Source organism: Lampetra fluviatilis, chromosome 32, assembly GCF_964198595.1.
Source record: "Lampetra fluviatilis chromosome 32, kcLamFluv1.1, whole genome shotgun sequence".
In the NCBI taxonomy this organism is placed as follows: domain Eukaryota; kingdom Metazoa; phylum Chordata; class Hyperoartia; order Petromyzontiformes; family Petromyzontidae; genus Lampetra; species Lampetra fluviatilis.
The window spans coordinates 849,657-865,919 of record NC_136306.1 but is presented as its reverse complement, the minus strand read 5'-3'; the positions used below and the strand labels follow the sequence as shown (position 1 = coordinate 865,919).

The 16,263-nt window shown below is 48.2% G+C and overlaps 1 protein-coding gene across 1 annotated transcript; it reads left to right on the top strand.

Annotated features, from left to right (window-relative positions):
- Positions 1-290: 290 nt before the first annotated feature.
- LOC144943610 (protein BTG1-like) lies at positions 291-5,296 on the top strand. Its single transcript, XM_078871220.1, has 2 exons — positions 291-876; positions 4,061-5,296. Exons 1-2 carry the CDS (start codon positions 708-710, stop codon positions 4,408-4,410), a joined length of 519 nt encoding a protein of 172 aa, XP_078727346.1. The 5' UTR covers positions 291-707; the 3' UTR covers positions 4,411-5,296.
- The last annotated feature ends 10,967 nt before the right edge of the window (positions 5,297-16,263 follow it).

Sequence of the window (16,263 nt, the reverse complement as noted above, 5' to 3'; positions counted from 1 at the left end):
CCGCCCTCTCCCTCCCTCCCTCTCTCTCCCTGCCGCCACTTTGTTTGGGTTTCTGCGCTACAGGTCCCGGCCGCCGCCGTCTTCTCTCTCTCGACTTCTTTGTGGTTCAGAGCCCCCACCGCCCTCTCAGCCCCGCCCCCTCCTTCACACCCCCTCAACCCCGCCCCCTTGTTACACCCCCCCCCCGCCGTCCGTGACGCACCGCCACCGCGCTCTGATTGGCTGTCGTCGCCTCGCCTCGGACGTCACGGCCCCCCCCCGACTTCCGGCGTGGGGCCGCCTATTTAAGCGGCGCCCCCGCAGTGGCCGCTGACGTCAACGCGAGAGGCAGCGAGGAGACGGCGATCGCACTGCGGCTCCATCACCACCCACACCACCCACCACCACCCACACGGAGCGGCGGACCGAGAGGGAAGGGGCGGCTAACGACGTGACACGGTCACAGCTGCGGAGAAGGAGACGGGCGGGCGAGAGACGCCAGCTCGAGACGCGCGACTTAAGCGACGGAGGGGTGTGGTGGGGAAAGAGCCGCGGAGTTGGCGAAGCGTTCACGGCGAGGCGAGGAGGCCAGGAGGTGGCAGGGGGGCGACGCGGCGCGTGGTGGCGAAGCGCAGCGGCTGTCGTCGCCTTGGGTGGAACAAAGCGAGCGCAGCCGCCGCCGTCTCCTCTCCCTCCCGCCGCCTTCCTCCTGCTAGGGCCCGGGTCCCATGCGACTGCGAGCGAGCGGCGACGACGAAGACGACGTCGAGACGATGACGACGATGAAGCTGGAGATCGAGAGCGCGGTGTCGTTCCTGCGCGACCTCCTGCGGGGCGCCGGGGTGCGCGACGGGCAGCTGCAGACCTTTAGCCAGGCGCTGGGGGAGCTCCTCGCCGGTGAGTTTACCCCTCCCAGCCACCACCCACACGGGGTGGGGGGGGGTGAAGAAATGACGAAGTAATAAACTACTACAGTAATAAAACACTACAGTAAAAACTACGACAGCCACGACGACGAATTAAAGTGACCTCGAGCGGTGTTGGTGACACGGGGACGCGCGTTGAGAGCCGTGGAGGGGGTCCCGCGCCGATGAAGCGCCTTGTAATATAATGTATTATATATATTTATTATCGCTGCTACAGCTATGAACTGGGATTGGCACGAGTCTCCCGGGGCCAGGCCGCGTGTGTGGGGGGGGGTGCGCGTCTCTTGACTCTGCTGCCAAACAATGGAGGGGGCGGCCGCGCTCTGCTGCTTCTGCGATGGCGATCGCGAGCCCCCCCCCCAGGGGTTATGAAGTAAAACATTCACTGCGATGCAGATGATTGTAGCCCGCCCACCCCTCAACGCGTGTTTAAATATAAATCTGTTTAAGCGCAATTGTGTTCAAGGTTGCCCAGAGATTGGCGGTCAACTCTGCTGAGACGGCACAGGCTGATGGGGCCACGGGGGGGGGGGGGGGGGCGATGTCGCCAAGGGCACGGGGCCCCCTCCGGTATGGGGGGGGCCGGGCCCCCCTCCGGTATGGGGGGGCAGGCCCCCCTCATACAGTCGCCCGATATTGGGGGGGGGGGGGGGTTCGTCAACACCACAAAGCCACACGGCGGTGTTGTACTGCACTTCGGTGGGCCCCAACCGGCTGGTGGAGGTGGCGGGCGAACTCCCTGCCAAGTGATTGACGCTTGGGGCTGATGGCGTCGTGTTCGTCTCGGCCGCCATCGCCACTTTGTTACTCGCAGCCCCGCCCCCCTCGGCCCCCACCCCCTTGCCCCCGCCGCCCTCAGCCCCCTCCCCGCGTGACGTCATGGGTTTAACCCGAGCCCCCTGCGGTTACAATTTAAGAAGGCACTCCGTGACCGTGGTATATTTATATTATTATTACTACACAACAGCGCTTATAAAGATATAATTTTTGTTTTATTAGACACAACCACAGCACTTTCAGCTTATTTATGTATGTTTTGAATGCACACAACAGCTTTATATACCTTTTTTTTTTATTACACAACACCATTGTGTGTGCGTCTAGAATCGTGGCGTTGTGCTTTTGACCTTGCCGAGAGATGATCGCCGGTGGACTTGGTGGTGTCCTCGTGCGAGGCGGTTCATGACGACGCCTCGGCGTACGCGACTTGATTGTGACGGCAGCGGCAGCAGCATCGTCGCATGCCGAAGAATTGTCGCTTGACTGCTAATCTGACATTTGTGAAATGGTTTGGCGGGTAGTGGTGGCGAACATTGAAAGCCATCCTTGCCGAGTCGTAGGTGTTGGGTGGGGGGAGGTCTTTGAGACCTCGTGGGTGGATGGCAGTGTGGGTTTGGGGGGGGGCACAGCAGGTGCTTGGGTTTTCCCTCCCCATTGTTCGTGAGCGCGACCCCCCGGAGCTGTCCATTCACACCGCGGCTCCACCAGAGCCCCCAGCAGCAGCAGCTGCTGTGAACAACGCGGACACGTGGCCACAGCTCGCGTCCACACCTCGAACGGCCGCTTTGTTGTCGACCAACACAGGCGCCCATTAGATCCCGAGCGAGTTTTTTTAGACTTAAAAAAAACCATGTGGCTCTGTGTCCATAATGTGCGCCTTTCGCCCACATGTATCGCCTTCCCCATCTGTGGTGTACCCGCTGAGGCTGTGGCGACGCATCCTATCCAGAGCAGCACCGGATTAGATTTGTAAAATATTTTCCATATGCTTGCGGTGGGGGGGGGATTCAAGTTAATCGAGTCCAAGTTAACTTAATTTTGTTAGGAGTGTACTGTAGTGGGGACACTGACCATAGCCCCCTAGTCGGCATCTATAAATGAGTTTTTTTTATCAAATATTCACATGGTGCCTCCAAGGTGAAGACTCATAACTTGGTGGCCTTTAATTTGTCCATCTTAGCCATAAGACCTACATTGACAAGCGCGACGTCTAACAGTAATCTACCACTGCAGTGGAGGGTATTTTTAATAGCTTTTATAACTTTACATTAGCATTTGTTTTTTACCTGATATAAAATACAACCCCAGTGTAATGGGGTTGGTGGTGCTGTTTACCTTCGGGCAGCAGTAAGCAGGCTGGACTCTGGACGCACAAAACCTCTTGACCACACGACTGTTAATACACGACGGTGGGGGCGCTGAACAAACTCGCACTTTGTGACTTTTGACGGTAGCCCCCAAAAAACCCCCTCCAGGGCCAGCGAGGAAGCCAAAAGCTCCTCCCGCGCACTCCACATGGCGGGCCGAGGGTTTCTCGTGCACTGCGAGTTACAAAATGGCACCCAAAGCAGCTGTCTGTATGACGGTGGCGAAATCGAATCGCACCTTTTTTTGCCGTGATGTTATTTTTACACATTGATTTGGTTTTAGTAATTTATGGGGGGAAAAGTGCTTTGTTAGCTCGTGCTCGGCAATAAATAAGGTGGCTAAACAATAATTTGCAACCATTGGCTGAAAATAGATGACGATAAGTCAATGCTAACTGCCGATTATCGACACGGCTAGTAGCTGGTCAAGTTGACTAAAGCCAGTGTCTGGGGATTTCCCGAAGCGCTACGCCTGAGTTGGGATAGTATTTTGAGCAGTTTTTTCCCCCTTCCGTGGTCGTAATGGCCGTTATCATGTCGAGGTGGGTGGTTTTGCTGATAACAAAAATGACACCCCCCCCGCCTGCTGCTGCTGTTGTTCCTCTCGGGGTGGGTTTTTTTGCATCGTGGCACCATCTTGTTTCACAACCTGGGAAGGCTTCCATTTTGCCAAAATATTTCAACTTTGATTTATATCTCACAAACCATACAGACATAGGAAGTGTATGCAGGCTTATTGGATTCCGAGTTGGTAGAACAAAACATTTACATTTGAGAGGTAATAATCTGGAAGATGTGACCGATGGTGTTGGGTTTCTCTACAACTGGATTTTACTTTCCATCACTTTGCTTGTTCCAGAAATTAGTTTTTCAATCTATTTTAACTGAATAAACTGTAGCCCTGAATGTTTGCCATTTTTGAAGTTGTTCATGTTAGCACAAACAATCACCAATTAAACAACGTGTTTTGTCATACATTTTAATGCGAATCCTTTCCCCCTGCTGCAGAGCGCTACCAGCACCACTGGTTCCCGGACAAGCCGTGCAAAGGCTCCGGCTACCGCTGCATCCGCATCAACCACAAGATGGATCCCTTGCTGGGGCAGGCCGCCACCCGCATCGGACTCGACAAGGTGCAGCTCTTCCGACTGCTGCCGAGCGAGCTCACGCTCTGGATCGACCCCTTCGAGGTGTCGTACCGCATCGGAGAGGATGGCTCCATCTGCGTGCTCTACGAAGCGGAACCGCACACCTTCCACCCTGCTGCCACCCCAATCCTTGAGGCCCCGCACGGCCTGGGACTCCTCGGCAGGAGTAGCCCACCACGTGGATATGCCATGATGACTGTGTCCGGATAGTACTGTAGAGTTAACGGAGTCTCCAGAGAAAGCTTGGACTTTTAAAAAGGGTGGTGCGTTTTATTCTGGGGGTTTGGAAAGGGGAAATATGGGCTGCTTAACATAATTTCTCCTTTTTGGCTGCACTTAACTACATGCTAAAAGCATTGTTTGTGAGTGGTGTAAATCTGGGTAGTTGGCAAGATGTGAATTAATGTCTGGATAATGCTATGTAACTGCCAGTATTGAGCATTATGCGATTCATGCACTGTAATGAACTTGTGTATCTTAACTAAAGCAGCACAAACTACTTTAAACATATCAAAGGCAGTAATAGCCAACAATAGCAAGTGGTAATATGTAAAAATAAACTTAGTCCCTTTCCAGTGTGTGTGCCATATTCTGTGAATTTTAACTCAAACGTGGCTGGCCACAAGAAAATATATTTTTCTGGAAAAAAAACCCCTTAGGAGTTTTAAATTGTAAGCTGCCTTGGTCTTGAAGCAACTTTAGATATTTGCATTCAATGCTTTGCATTGTGGGTACCCCTAAAAACGCACCACCCTACCTCTATGGACTGCCACACAGTGCCAGTGTCGTTAAGATTTGGTTAGGTTTTTTGTGAAGCAAATTGTTATTTTGAAACTTAGTTATAACAATTTTAAATGGTAGAATTGTAATTAATGCTTAGTACAGTATTTGTTTTCTGGACTAGTTCTGTTTATTTTGTGTATGTAGCTTTATATTCTGGTTGAAAGTTGAACACATTTTCTGAAATTGTGTATATTTGTAAATTTCTGTACATTTGTTGCAGCAAGTTGTACAGATTTCTATTTTAAAATGAAATCGCCAAAGTTGGCTGTACTTTTTGTTTTGTAATAAAGTCGATGCCTTCTTAACGTATAAATATTGTCATCACTTTTTGCCAACTTGAGCTTGCAACTTCCCCTATTGTCTGGTTCTTTTGCAACGATTATGCACTTGTGCAATTACCACGGATGTGAGGTTGGGAGCATTCATCTCAAGTAAACATTGAGTTGGGTTTGCATACGTGCCATCCCACCAATGACTGAGCTCAGCCCGTTAAAGTGACAATGGGTCTGCTTCATGTCCACCCCTGAAGTATTTGCAAAAAAATAGTTGATGCCAAGTTTTACATAGCTGTTATGCTCATGGCTATATAAACTCCATACTCCATTGGAACCTCATTTGCCAGTAGAAAAATATGATAATTGGTTTCTTACCCTTTTATCTGGCAACAAAACTGACACCTTTTGGTGTCATCTGGTCCAACACCATGTGAGACTAGGCTTTAAGAAAAGCTGTCTCGGGTGTGGACCAATCAACTTCAAGGACCGTGCATACATTATCAGTTGTGTGTTTTGTTTGCATTCCGACCGCAGGTATTGTGGTCAATGCAAACATGACTCCTTGTAAAAAAGGTGTCAGTTTTGTTGCCAGATAAAAGGGTAAAAAAACAAAAATCAAACTCCCATACTGTTGTATGACCTGAAGAATAAAAATTCTCCATGATGCTTATGGATAGTTTTTAACAAATCCGTGGCCTTGTATGCTTATGGATGGTTTTTGACTAGAAATCCGTGGCCAGAAACATTTCTCCAAGGGTTGTTGGTCCATTGTAGGTCGACTTGCATTGGACCTTGATCAGGAGACGCCCCTGCGTGTACAAGATGGGGATTCAGTGTGTCCAAGGGCTGAAAAGCATGTCGCCACATGCCCAACAGCCTGGCCCACGACCCACAATGTCAACAAAGGTCCGGCTGACATGGTAAACCAATCGGTGATGGTCGTGGAACACTCCCTTGCTGTTTGTAAGGTGAGCTCTTGTTGATTTCAGTTAAGTCCGGTTTTGGCGGATGTATTCTACACAAGCCACAGCTTGGCTGAGTACATGGCTTGTTGCACGTAATGCAGTCGGCCCTTAAGATGTTTACCGTGTTATGGATGCTGCTTTTGACTGCGATTGGTAACTTACAATGTGGTTCCACTTTTGGAGTGGAAGCATGCGGGTGACATGGAGGAATTCGCGTGTGGAGTTCGTCTGAGCACCGGTTAAATACCGCAACAATTAAGCGGCAATAAAAGTGATTCTTCATACGTTGAGGATTAAATCTTTAGATGCCACCGTTACGTGGAGTGCCAAGACAAAAAGTACAAATATGCTTGGATCGTGATTGGGTATGATTTAGGAGGCGGTGCAAGGGGCCCAAGCAAGACCTACATGGCGAAAGAGCCCACACTGACACGTCGCACTAATGCTAACGCTCTGTGTCACATCTAGCACATGCATGTTGACCCAGACGCTCCGGGTGCATGTATATTTGGCCGCGCCAAGTGCGGCCCGGCAGCTCCCACAATCGTCCGTGCAGTGCAGCCAGATCCCCTTTCCCCAACCAAATATGGATGAGGAACTAGGTCACGTAGCCCAGGAGCGAGCTTGGTATCAACAACGAGACTGCGCGAGAGGCAACCAAAACAACAAGAAGAGACATTTTTTATATTTCAAGACCCGCGCACTGCAGTCCTTCAAGAGCCGCAGGTTGCCGACCCCTGGGCACGAGTAAGGCGACCCCTCCTCAAGTGGGACAGCCGGACAGCCATTCTGTGGCAGAACATCTTCATATCGAATGGCGGGGCACACCAACACGCGTCGCGTTATGGACCCAACGCCCTTTTTCTCGCGTGCCCTGCATCGGGGCTGCTGACGTCTTGATGTAAATCGCCAGCAGCGCGTTCACCAGTTCTACCCATAATGCAATGTGCCAACAACATTTTAAAGTTTTACATTTAATACAAATGAGTGTATTTAGTCAAACAATTGATTATTGCAGGGGTTGTTACTCAATAGCTACTGATAGGTAACCATTCATACGCCAATAAAAAAACTAAAATTTTACATGTGGATTTACTTTCCAACACACTAGTGTGCTGTACAAGTAACAAAATGGCATGTTCTGTTTACGTGACAAATCCTTACTAATTGGTGAGCAGCTACAACATGGGACCTTTTTGCCCATATCAAAGTATAAAAACATAAGAATAGTTTTTTTTCCACAAAAGGTTTCTATTTGGTGTTTGAACATCTGAACACCTGTTTTATTGCCAGAATGGGTAAACCCAATTATTATTTTTCATACTTATTAATGGGCTGTCAGATGGTGACGGGTTTAACGACACATTTATATTAACGCGATCTAACCCAAAAAAACCTCATGGATAAAAAAAGTTTATCCAGTCATACATTTTAAATGTAATTTTCACCATGCCCCATGGTGTAAAATGCAGTCCCCAACTCTTATCCACTCTGTCTCTCTGATCTCTCTAGGTATTATGAATAAATTAACCATTGCCCAAACGTCACCTATTATATACTTTTCCTTTCAAGTCAGCATGTAGTGTTGTTTTGTTACGCAGGCATGGCACGGACTAGTGCTGACGTTGAATGTGGGGTCACAGCTTCAGACAACTGGCCTCGGGGCAAGCTTTGCCTTAAACATTGGGAATTACATTTGAATATTGGGCAAAGCGATGAGAACTAAACTATAGCTTAATTTTTTTATTTCACCAGGTAAGGCCCACTGAGCAATGTAGCTCTTTTTCAGAAGCGACTTGGCTATCACAAATGATAGATAGCTCAACGAAGTGGCTTATCACGTGGACATGTATAGAAGCCAAAAACGCGTGATGTCGATTCTAAACGTGGAGGGAAAAACCGAGAGGACCCGAAGAAATATCCACGCGGCCATAGGGTAAACATGCAAACTCCAAAAATACAGGCCTCGAGGGCCGGGATTGATCCCACGAACTCCTGTATACCAAGTGAGGTAGTGAGCATCTCGCCACCGTGGCGCAGCCACAGGGAAACAAGACAAATGAGGTGAACGGTGCAGCGTGGGCTGTGAGGGTGACAGCCGACATGAAGCAAGGGTCGCCTTGCGGACATGAGGAGGGCCTTGTCAGGGAACGGGCTCGGGGAAACGAATACAAATGGATCTCGCTGTGGGGGGGGGGGGGCTTTTAATATAACTGTTCAATTCGTTAAGTTATTTCGTGGTTTCTCCACCAATTATTGGTTCGCCAACTCAAGTCGTCGGATAACACGAATATTGCTCCAAAAGACGAGTTTCACCGCTGTTGCCGCTGCGGTGCCGCTGGTCTGGAGGTGATGGGAGGACCTTGGTGACGTCACTGCGGCCTGGTGGGGGTTTCCCGCCTTCGGGAGACATGATCTGTCAAAAGGAGGCTTGAGCAGTCTACCACGTACATTCAGGTGTGGTCGATTCCGATGGTTTCTTCGTTGACGTCATGTTTGACCTGCACGAGCTCTGCCTGACCAAAGACAGAGACAATTGTGGATCACATTCCTCCCCCGAGATATCAATGTTGACATGGGCCACCCCAAGAAACACGAGGCCCTCCGAGACACTTGTGCCAGATCAAAAAAGCACATTTTCAATCCCAGCCATCTGCAACAAAAGGCATTCTGGGCAGAACAAAAAAGGACGTGGGCCTCTGCCTGCTGCCCGCAGGTTGATGGCACGGGAGCGAGGTTCCACACGCGACTGTCTCGCTTTCGCATGGTTGGCATCATCCCTGAAATATGCATCATGGGGACTCGTCGCACATTGAACAAGCCACATGCGTAGTGTCACTGGCCGTGCACCCCAACACGCGTCTCTCAGTGCAGTTGCGTGGCGCTCCACTAGAGGGCAGCAACATATTGCACGTTCATGTTGGACCGAATGTCCCCCCCCCCCGTTCCTTTCATCTCTGGTATTATGGCTCCGCCAACTGGAGACTGAAAACCTGACTGGGCATTTTCGCGAACGCAATTGTCTGATAACCTCGCCTCCTCGTGGCCATACTCCGTATAACCGTGATTTGATACTGTATGTTGAACTTTGTTCGTACCGTACGTAGCCAACCATGCTAATCGGAGGTGCGGGGGAAGGACAACAAACTAAACACAGAAAGCAGTTTTTAAGAAATTAGTCTTCAGTCTTGATTCAGTTTTGGTTTTCAATCGTGATTTACGAGAGACAGCATTCACACATTTCCAGTTTTGAACGAATACGGTTCCATGACATTGACATGTGATTAAGGGCCTGTGTGGAATCAGCATACGATCTGAACAACGTGATTGGAACGTTAGGCCCGACCTGTGTTCCACTAAGCAACACCATACGAGCCATTGTGCAATACATACGCAGATTGTATATCACTAAATTACGTGGATATTTGTTTTTATTTCGTTAAATATTTGAGGCCCTTAACCTCCCACAGTCAATGTGATTTCTTCCTCAAATGAGCATTGAGGCAATGCTCATCTCTCCCGTTTACAGCCATGAGTCAGCTATGGAAACTCCTCAATTCTACGATGTGAGCGAGTCTTTCTAGAGGACAACCACTTTTGACTTCCCACAAAATGGTAAGAAATTGTATCAACCCTGACGAGATGATGGGCTGGAGTCAACTCCCAACCAAAATGTGAACTCCAAACCTTCCGATCGCGGGCTGCTTGCTCTACCCGTTGAGCCACCTGGCATGAATGAGCTCCCATTGCCTCCCAAATGAGAACTCTTTCAGAGATGAGGGAATGGGCTCCAAGTGGTACCGTGACAGTCGTGAGAGCAATGCAGTTATTCGGCATTCCTGAAATTGTGTTCAACAAATTAATTTAAGCTTTGCCTCTCGGGGTTTTTTAAAAGTTGTCCAGTGCCATATCTAGACCTCTCTCTCTTCATCAATGCATTTTCTGACATTCTATTGCAAGGTTGACACCAATGCTCCAAGGTCCACTCGTGTAGGTAAACATATTTGGGTTTTCGGTTGAGGAATTGCCTCTCATCGTCTCGTTTCTCAAGCTCTTATAACCCTGCTTAATTTAAATAACGCGTCAAATCTCATCTATTACAACTGTGACTGTGCTGTCCGGTAACGGCCGTATGACTTTTGGGTCTTTTTAGCCTTCGCTTGGCAAACCAAACTAAAACTTAAAACTATTTTTTATTTTACTCGGTGAGGCCCACTGAGCTATACAGCTCTTTTTTCAGAAGCAACCTGGCCACAAATGATAGCGCAACGAAGTGGCTTATCATGTGTTAATGTATGGCAGCCAGATACTCTAAATGCACGTTTCTAAACGAAGAGGGAAAACCCGGAGGACCCGGATAAAAATCCACGCGACCACGGGGAGAGAGAGAACATGCAAAACTCCAAATATACAGCAGGCGTCAGGGTCGGGGTCGAACCCACGACGTCCCGTATACCAGGCAATGTAGTTAATATCTCGATACAACGGTGTGAAACAAAGCTCTTCTGTCTTCTCGAGGTGCCACTCCAGTATCTGTCCTGGCAACCTTCCCACCGCTGTGCTGCAAGAGCATCCCACCCACAGCCACCCTCTCTCTCGCTCTCATCACACCTACTGTACCACACTCTGGTGCCATGACTTTACTCCACTCCGCCGAGCTGTTTACCACATTATTGTTACCTGAAAATGCCTAACATCCTCCACACGCATCTATAATAAAAAAAAAATCTCAAGTTTGCTTCTTTTACTTAACTATGATTCAAACAGTAACAAGACAAATGCCACTCTTGTCTCAAACACTCATCTTATACCAATACAGTTCACCATTTTTTTTACAAAGTGGCCAATGCTGTCATAGGATGTGGCACTCGAAACTCATTTTAAAACTTTTATACTTTTGGTACTCGGCCCAATCTCCGCTCTTCAATGCCAAACTCTTGTATCCACCCATCGCCTCCCCGCTGTCGCGTATGGCGCTTGCTGAGACGCATTTCCTAGGAATGCTGGTGAACCTCAGAGCTTCATCACCACCACACACCCACGGCAAAGATTTACCAGAGATTTACACTCACGAGCAAACAACGCAATGCACTCAGACGATGAGACGCTTAATTAGCTCTGCAATAGAAGTGGAAGCGAGGCAAAACAGCGGGCGCCGCGGTGGCGAGATGTGGACTGCCTCGCCTGGTATACCGGTGGTCGTGGCTTCGATCCCTGCGGTGACGCCTGCTGTATATTTGGAGTTTGAATGTCTCTCTCTCCGTGGTTGCGTAGATTTTTCTCCGGGTTTTCCCTCCACATTTAAAAACGTGCGTTGAAGAGTATTTGGCTGCTATACATTTCCACGTGACAATCCGCTTCATTGGGCTATCACTCGTGGCCAGGTCGCTTCTGAAAAATAGCTCAGTGGGCGTACCTCGATATAAAAATGCTAGTTTAGTTCACCTGCAGCAGCAGCCAGAAGAGATTGACTGCCGACCTTTCCCTTGTACTCAAGTCTGGTCAAGACGAACTTGTCATCTTCAATTCGCTAAAGGGCACACACTCTCGTCATTATCTCTACTAAGCCAGTGCAGAAGCGACTTTTTATACATAAGTTCCGATACATTTATCTTCCTAAAGACCCTGACCTCATTATCCTTGGCACCTGTTTCTTGTCCAAATGATCTTGGAACACCACACTTCATCTCCATTGATAACAGGACTGGCCACGAAACGTGGAGATCATTTTTTCTTGGAAGCAAGCTGTCCGTTCATCAGCAGAAGCGAACAGAGGAGGAAGAGTCGGAAAATGCCCACACGCACGAGTTAATAACAGAACATGTGTGCACAGACAGACACACGAACCCCTTTGCTCTACTGCCTTCTCGAGGCCAACTTGTATCCCACTGGGTTTCAGAGTTTCAAACTAAACTATAAAGTAAACTATTTCAAATTATATTTTCTATTTTACCAGGTAAGGCTCATATAGATTTCTTTTTTTCCGAAAGCGACCTGGCCACACATGATAGCTCAACGAAGTGGCTTACCGAGTAGATATTCATAGCAGAAACCAAATAAATACTCGAAATCAACATTTAGAAAATGTGGTGGGAAAAACGGTGAGAACCCGGAAAAAAATCCACGCAACCACTTGGCGAGAGACATGCAAAGTCCAAATATACAGCAGGTGTCAGGCTCAGGATCGAATCCACGACCTCCTGTATACCAGGCAAGATAGTTAACATTTCGCCACTGTCGCACTCGCACACATATACTGAATGATCCGCCAATCTTTGCTGGTTTACAAGTGTGCCACCGACGAGTCTGCAAGGTAGGAACGTTGAACGTCATTCGCACCGTACGTAGCAAACCATACTCATCCGAGACGCGGGTGAAAGGACGACAACAGTCCTAAGGAAAATAGTTTTTTAATCTCGATGTTAAGTCTCACCCCGAGACCGCGAGGCAGCAGGGCAGACAGACAGGAATCACAGGAGACAATTTCCACTGCAGGTCAGACAGCGCAGGTTTGCGAGCCCATCCCTTGCTGTGGCCAGAGGCATTGGAACAAAACGCTGTAGCTGATGGGACAGGCGCAGCGTGAGAGCGGGGACCGGGGTGGAGGAGGGGGGAGAAAAAGAGGGGGGTGGGGCGTGGGGGGGCTCTGGCTGGCTCAGACGGAGCTGCCACTGAACAGGACTAATAAGTGAAGCCTCGTGCGAGACAGAAGATACGGACTCAGAGAGACAGACCCGGGAGAGATACTGAGACCTAAAAAAAACGCCCAGACATATTAGCAGCACACTAAACAGCAAAGATAGATACAGAGGAGAAAATAGGCAGACATGGAGAGATAGCGACACATAGATGTGGAGAGAGAGGCACAGTCACAGAGAGATACACGCAGACACAATGATGCACAATAATGAATTCGTTAATTTTGAGGATGCCCCAGACCAGGCTTAAGTGGCCGTTCTGCTCCCTGTGTCTGCGAGCTCGAGACTTTTGGCAGTCTTAGCTCCACATGCCGCACATTTGGCAGAATCACTTCACGCGCACGGCTCCCGTTTCTTTTATCTCAAGTTCTTCCCACAACGCAGCACAACGCCCGCATCACGTATCCGCAACTCCTGCAGAATGCTCCACGTTCCATAGTCATTAACTTTCGCTCCTTGCCGCCCGGCACTTTCTACGTGTCCCAACTCACGCTCGGTAGATCTCGAGCGACGACAGCTGCTGGCCTGCAGCCACAGCCATCGATGAAGGTTGCGCGGATTACGAGGCAGGTTTCAACAGAGTCCGCACGCACGCAAGAATGTGGCTCTCTGCTTTCCAAACCCGCGCTTCTCGCCTGCAGGCAACATCGCCGCGCGCCCTGCTGAGATTGTCCAACGACTTCGGCATAACTCCACACCTGTGGACAGCCTCCCCAGTGCGCACAGACCAGGGAGTCATAATCGAGGTTTTTGGGATAGATTTATGTGAATGTGTCGTTAAACCCGCCGCCACCCGGCACAGCCAATTGGTAAAGGTTTGCCGCGTAAACAAAACGTGCCGATTGATTACTAGTTCCGCGCACCGCTTGTGTGTTGGAGAGTAAACCCACAGCCTTTACAATTCGAGTTTCGCTGGTAATTACAACCAGCATCATCAGGCGACAGCCAGAGTTGTCTCGGGTTGTTCACCAAAAAAACGGTAACCTTTTAAATAAACTATTGCAAGTTCTGAAAGTCGGTAAACCAGTTAGTGGTAATCATTTAGAGTGGAATGTAAACAATAATAATAACGAATGCACTGATTGGTACCGGGTGTGGGCAGTTTAATTGGCCAGGGCTGCTAAGTGACGGTTCAGATACGTGTGTATTACTGGATGACTTGTGTATGGGCGGGTTTCCTCTCATCACCTGCATTCGGGAGGCTGTTATACCGAAACGTCCGTAACTTGTGTTCAACTTGTGAGCGGCGTGTGTAAGCACCCCTGCTTTATTGCGGCGACTTTAAAAGCCCGTGTTGTTTCCATTTGCACAATTGTGCGGTAACTCTCAAACGCGCGAGGTGGATTCTGAAACTTGTAAAGACGTTGCTCTACTTCCCTGAAAGAGAAAAAACGCATCTCTCTGTATTAAATTTTGACCTAAAACTTTCGTGACTGCAGGGATTCATATTCTATGGTTCTTTCGGTAAAGTCACGTAGATACTTCTCCGTGACTTTACCGAAATAACCATAGAATATCTCTCTGTATTAATTGTCAACATTACAGTGCGCAATATAATCACAATGTAATCCTGGATCTCAATGCCATTGGAGCTGTCGAATGGGAAAACGCCTCCTCTGTGGTGATCGTGGCAAGTGCTGCGCCACGGTAGGCGATGGGAGACCCGCGTAGACCATCGGTTCATCCGGCCAGACAAACCACAGCCATTGCCAAACCATAGGAACCTGGCTGTCAATCGGGCAGGTGTCTGACAAGTCGTAGAAACTGCATCGCGGAATAAAAACAATGATAACATTTGGTATGCAGTCAAAAAGCGTGCTGAGCAGTCTCTATACTTACTTTCCAAAGCACTGCTAGCTACATTGCATGTCTACGATGCTATGCATGCGATGCCCTTGCATGGGAAGGTGTGTATGTGAATATGTTCACACTGTCAGAAATAACTGCAATCGCTCTGACTGCTACAGGCTTAGTGCGGCCTGGATGCGTATTATTAAATAAATACAATTACAATTCCTTATAAGGGAAACAAATACCAATGAATAACAATTGAATGATTACAAATCTATATAATTACAATACCCTCCCCCTCTTTGCCTCGAATCACTGCACCAGATTGAATTGAATTAAATGATGACGTCACCCTGATGCTGCTCTATTTAAGACCGGGAGCAACAGGAGAGCTTCACCATTCTTGCCCGATGAAGCTGATTGTAATTATCAGCGAAACGTCGTACTCAAATTTCAAAATGCTGTTGATTCTCTCTTCAGCACACCGGTGGGCTAAAGAAGTGAATTATTTTATCCTTTGAAGAACGTGACACATTTTTTACTGTTTGGCCGTGTCGGGTGGTGGAGGGTTATGACACATTTATAAATAACGCGATCTGACTCAAAAACCTATATTATGAATAATATTGGTCGCGAAAGCCTACGTGTTAAATTGACTGTCACACGTGTTTGTTTGTCTGGATTGTTTAGTGGATGTCTGCAGGTGCCACGTTGTGGGTAATGTTGGCTCTAAACACTGAGGTTGTTATAACCTTGCTGCGTCTATATTTTCATTTGCTGTCGATTGTATCTCCGATTAGCACGAGTGGCTACGTATGGTGCGTAATAAGTTCAACAGACACAGGTACATCTAGAATAATCCGGACATTGAAATCTTGACAACACTACTTTATCCATTAAAGCCTTCTTGAGTTTCAACACAATACTATTTTTATTTACAGGATTATATGGTCATTTTGAAAGCTACACCATAATTTTCAACAAATGTAAACCATTCGCAAAGCCAACATATGGATTGGTCAGTTTAACACGTAGGCTTTCGCGACCAATATCATCCATAATAAAGGTTTTTTTTGGGTTAGATTGCGTTAATGTGTCGTTAAAACCCGCCACCACCCGACACAGCCAACTAGTAAGGGTTGTCACGTAAACAGAACATGACAATTCGTCACTAGTACAGCACACCGGTGTGTTGGAGAGCCAAGCCACAACGACACATTTATATATTAACGCGATCTAACCAAAAAAACTGTATTACGGGCAAACATGGAATCTAAAATAACTTCCTCGATTTTGGGTTAACTTCTAAATGAGTTAACGTGAAGATGATTAAATGGGATTCGTGTAGACTTGTGAACATTGTTCAACCAAAACAACAAGGAAACATTTTTTTTAGAATTCGGTAAAAAAAACCTCAATATTTCACGAGCCTAAATGCCTCCCACTGTGTGGTTGTGAGTGCGAGACGGCGGTGGTCCTCAATAAATTACGTCACGAAGCGGCTCTTCATGAGACGCACGCGGCTCGGGAGCCGCAGGTTTGCCGACCCCT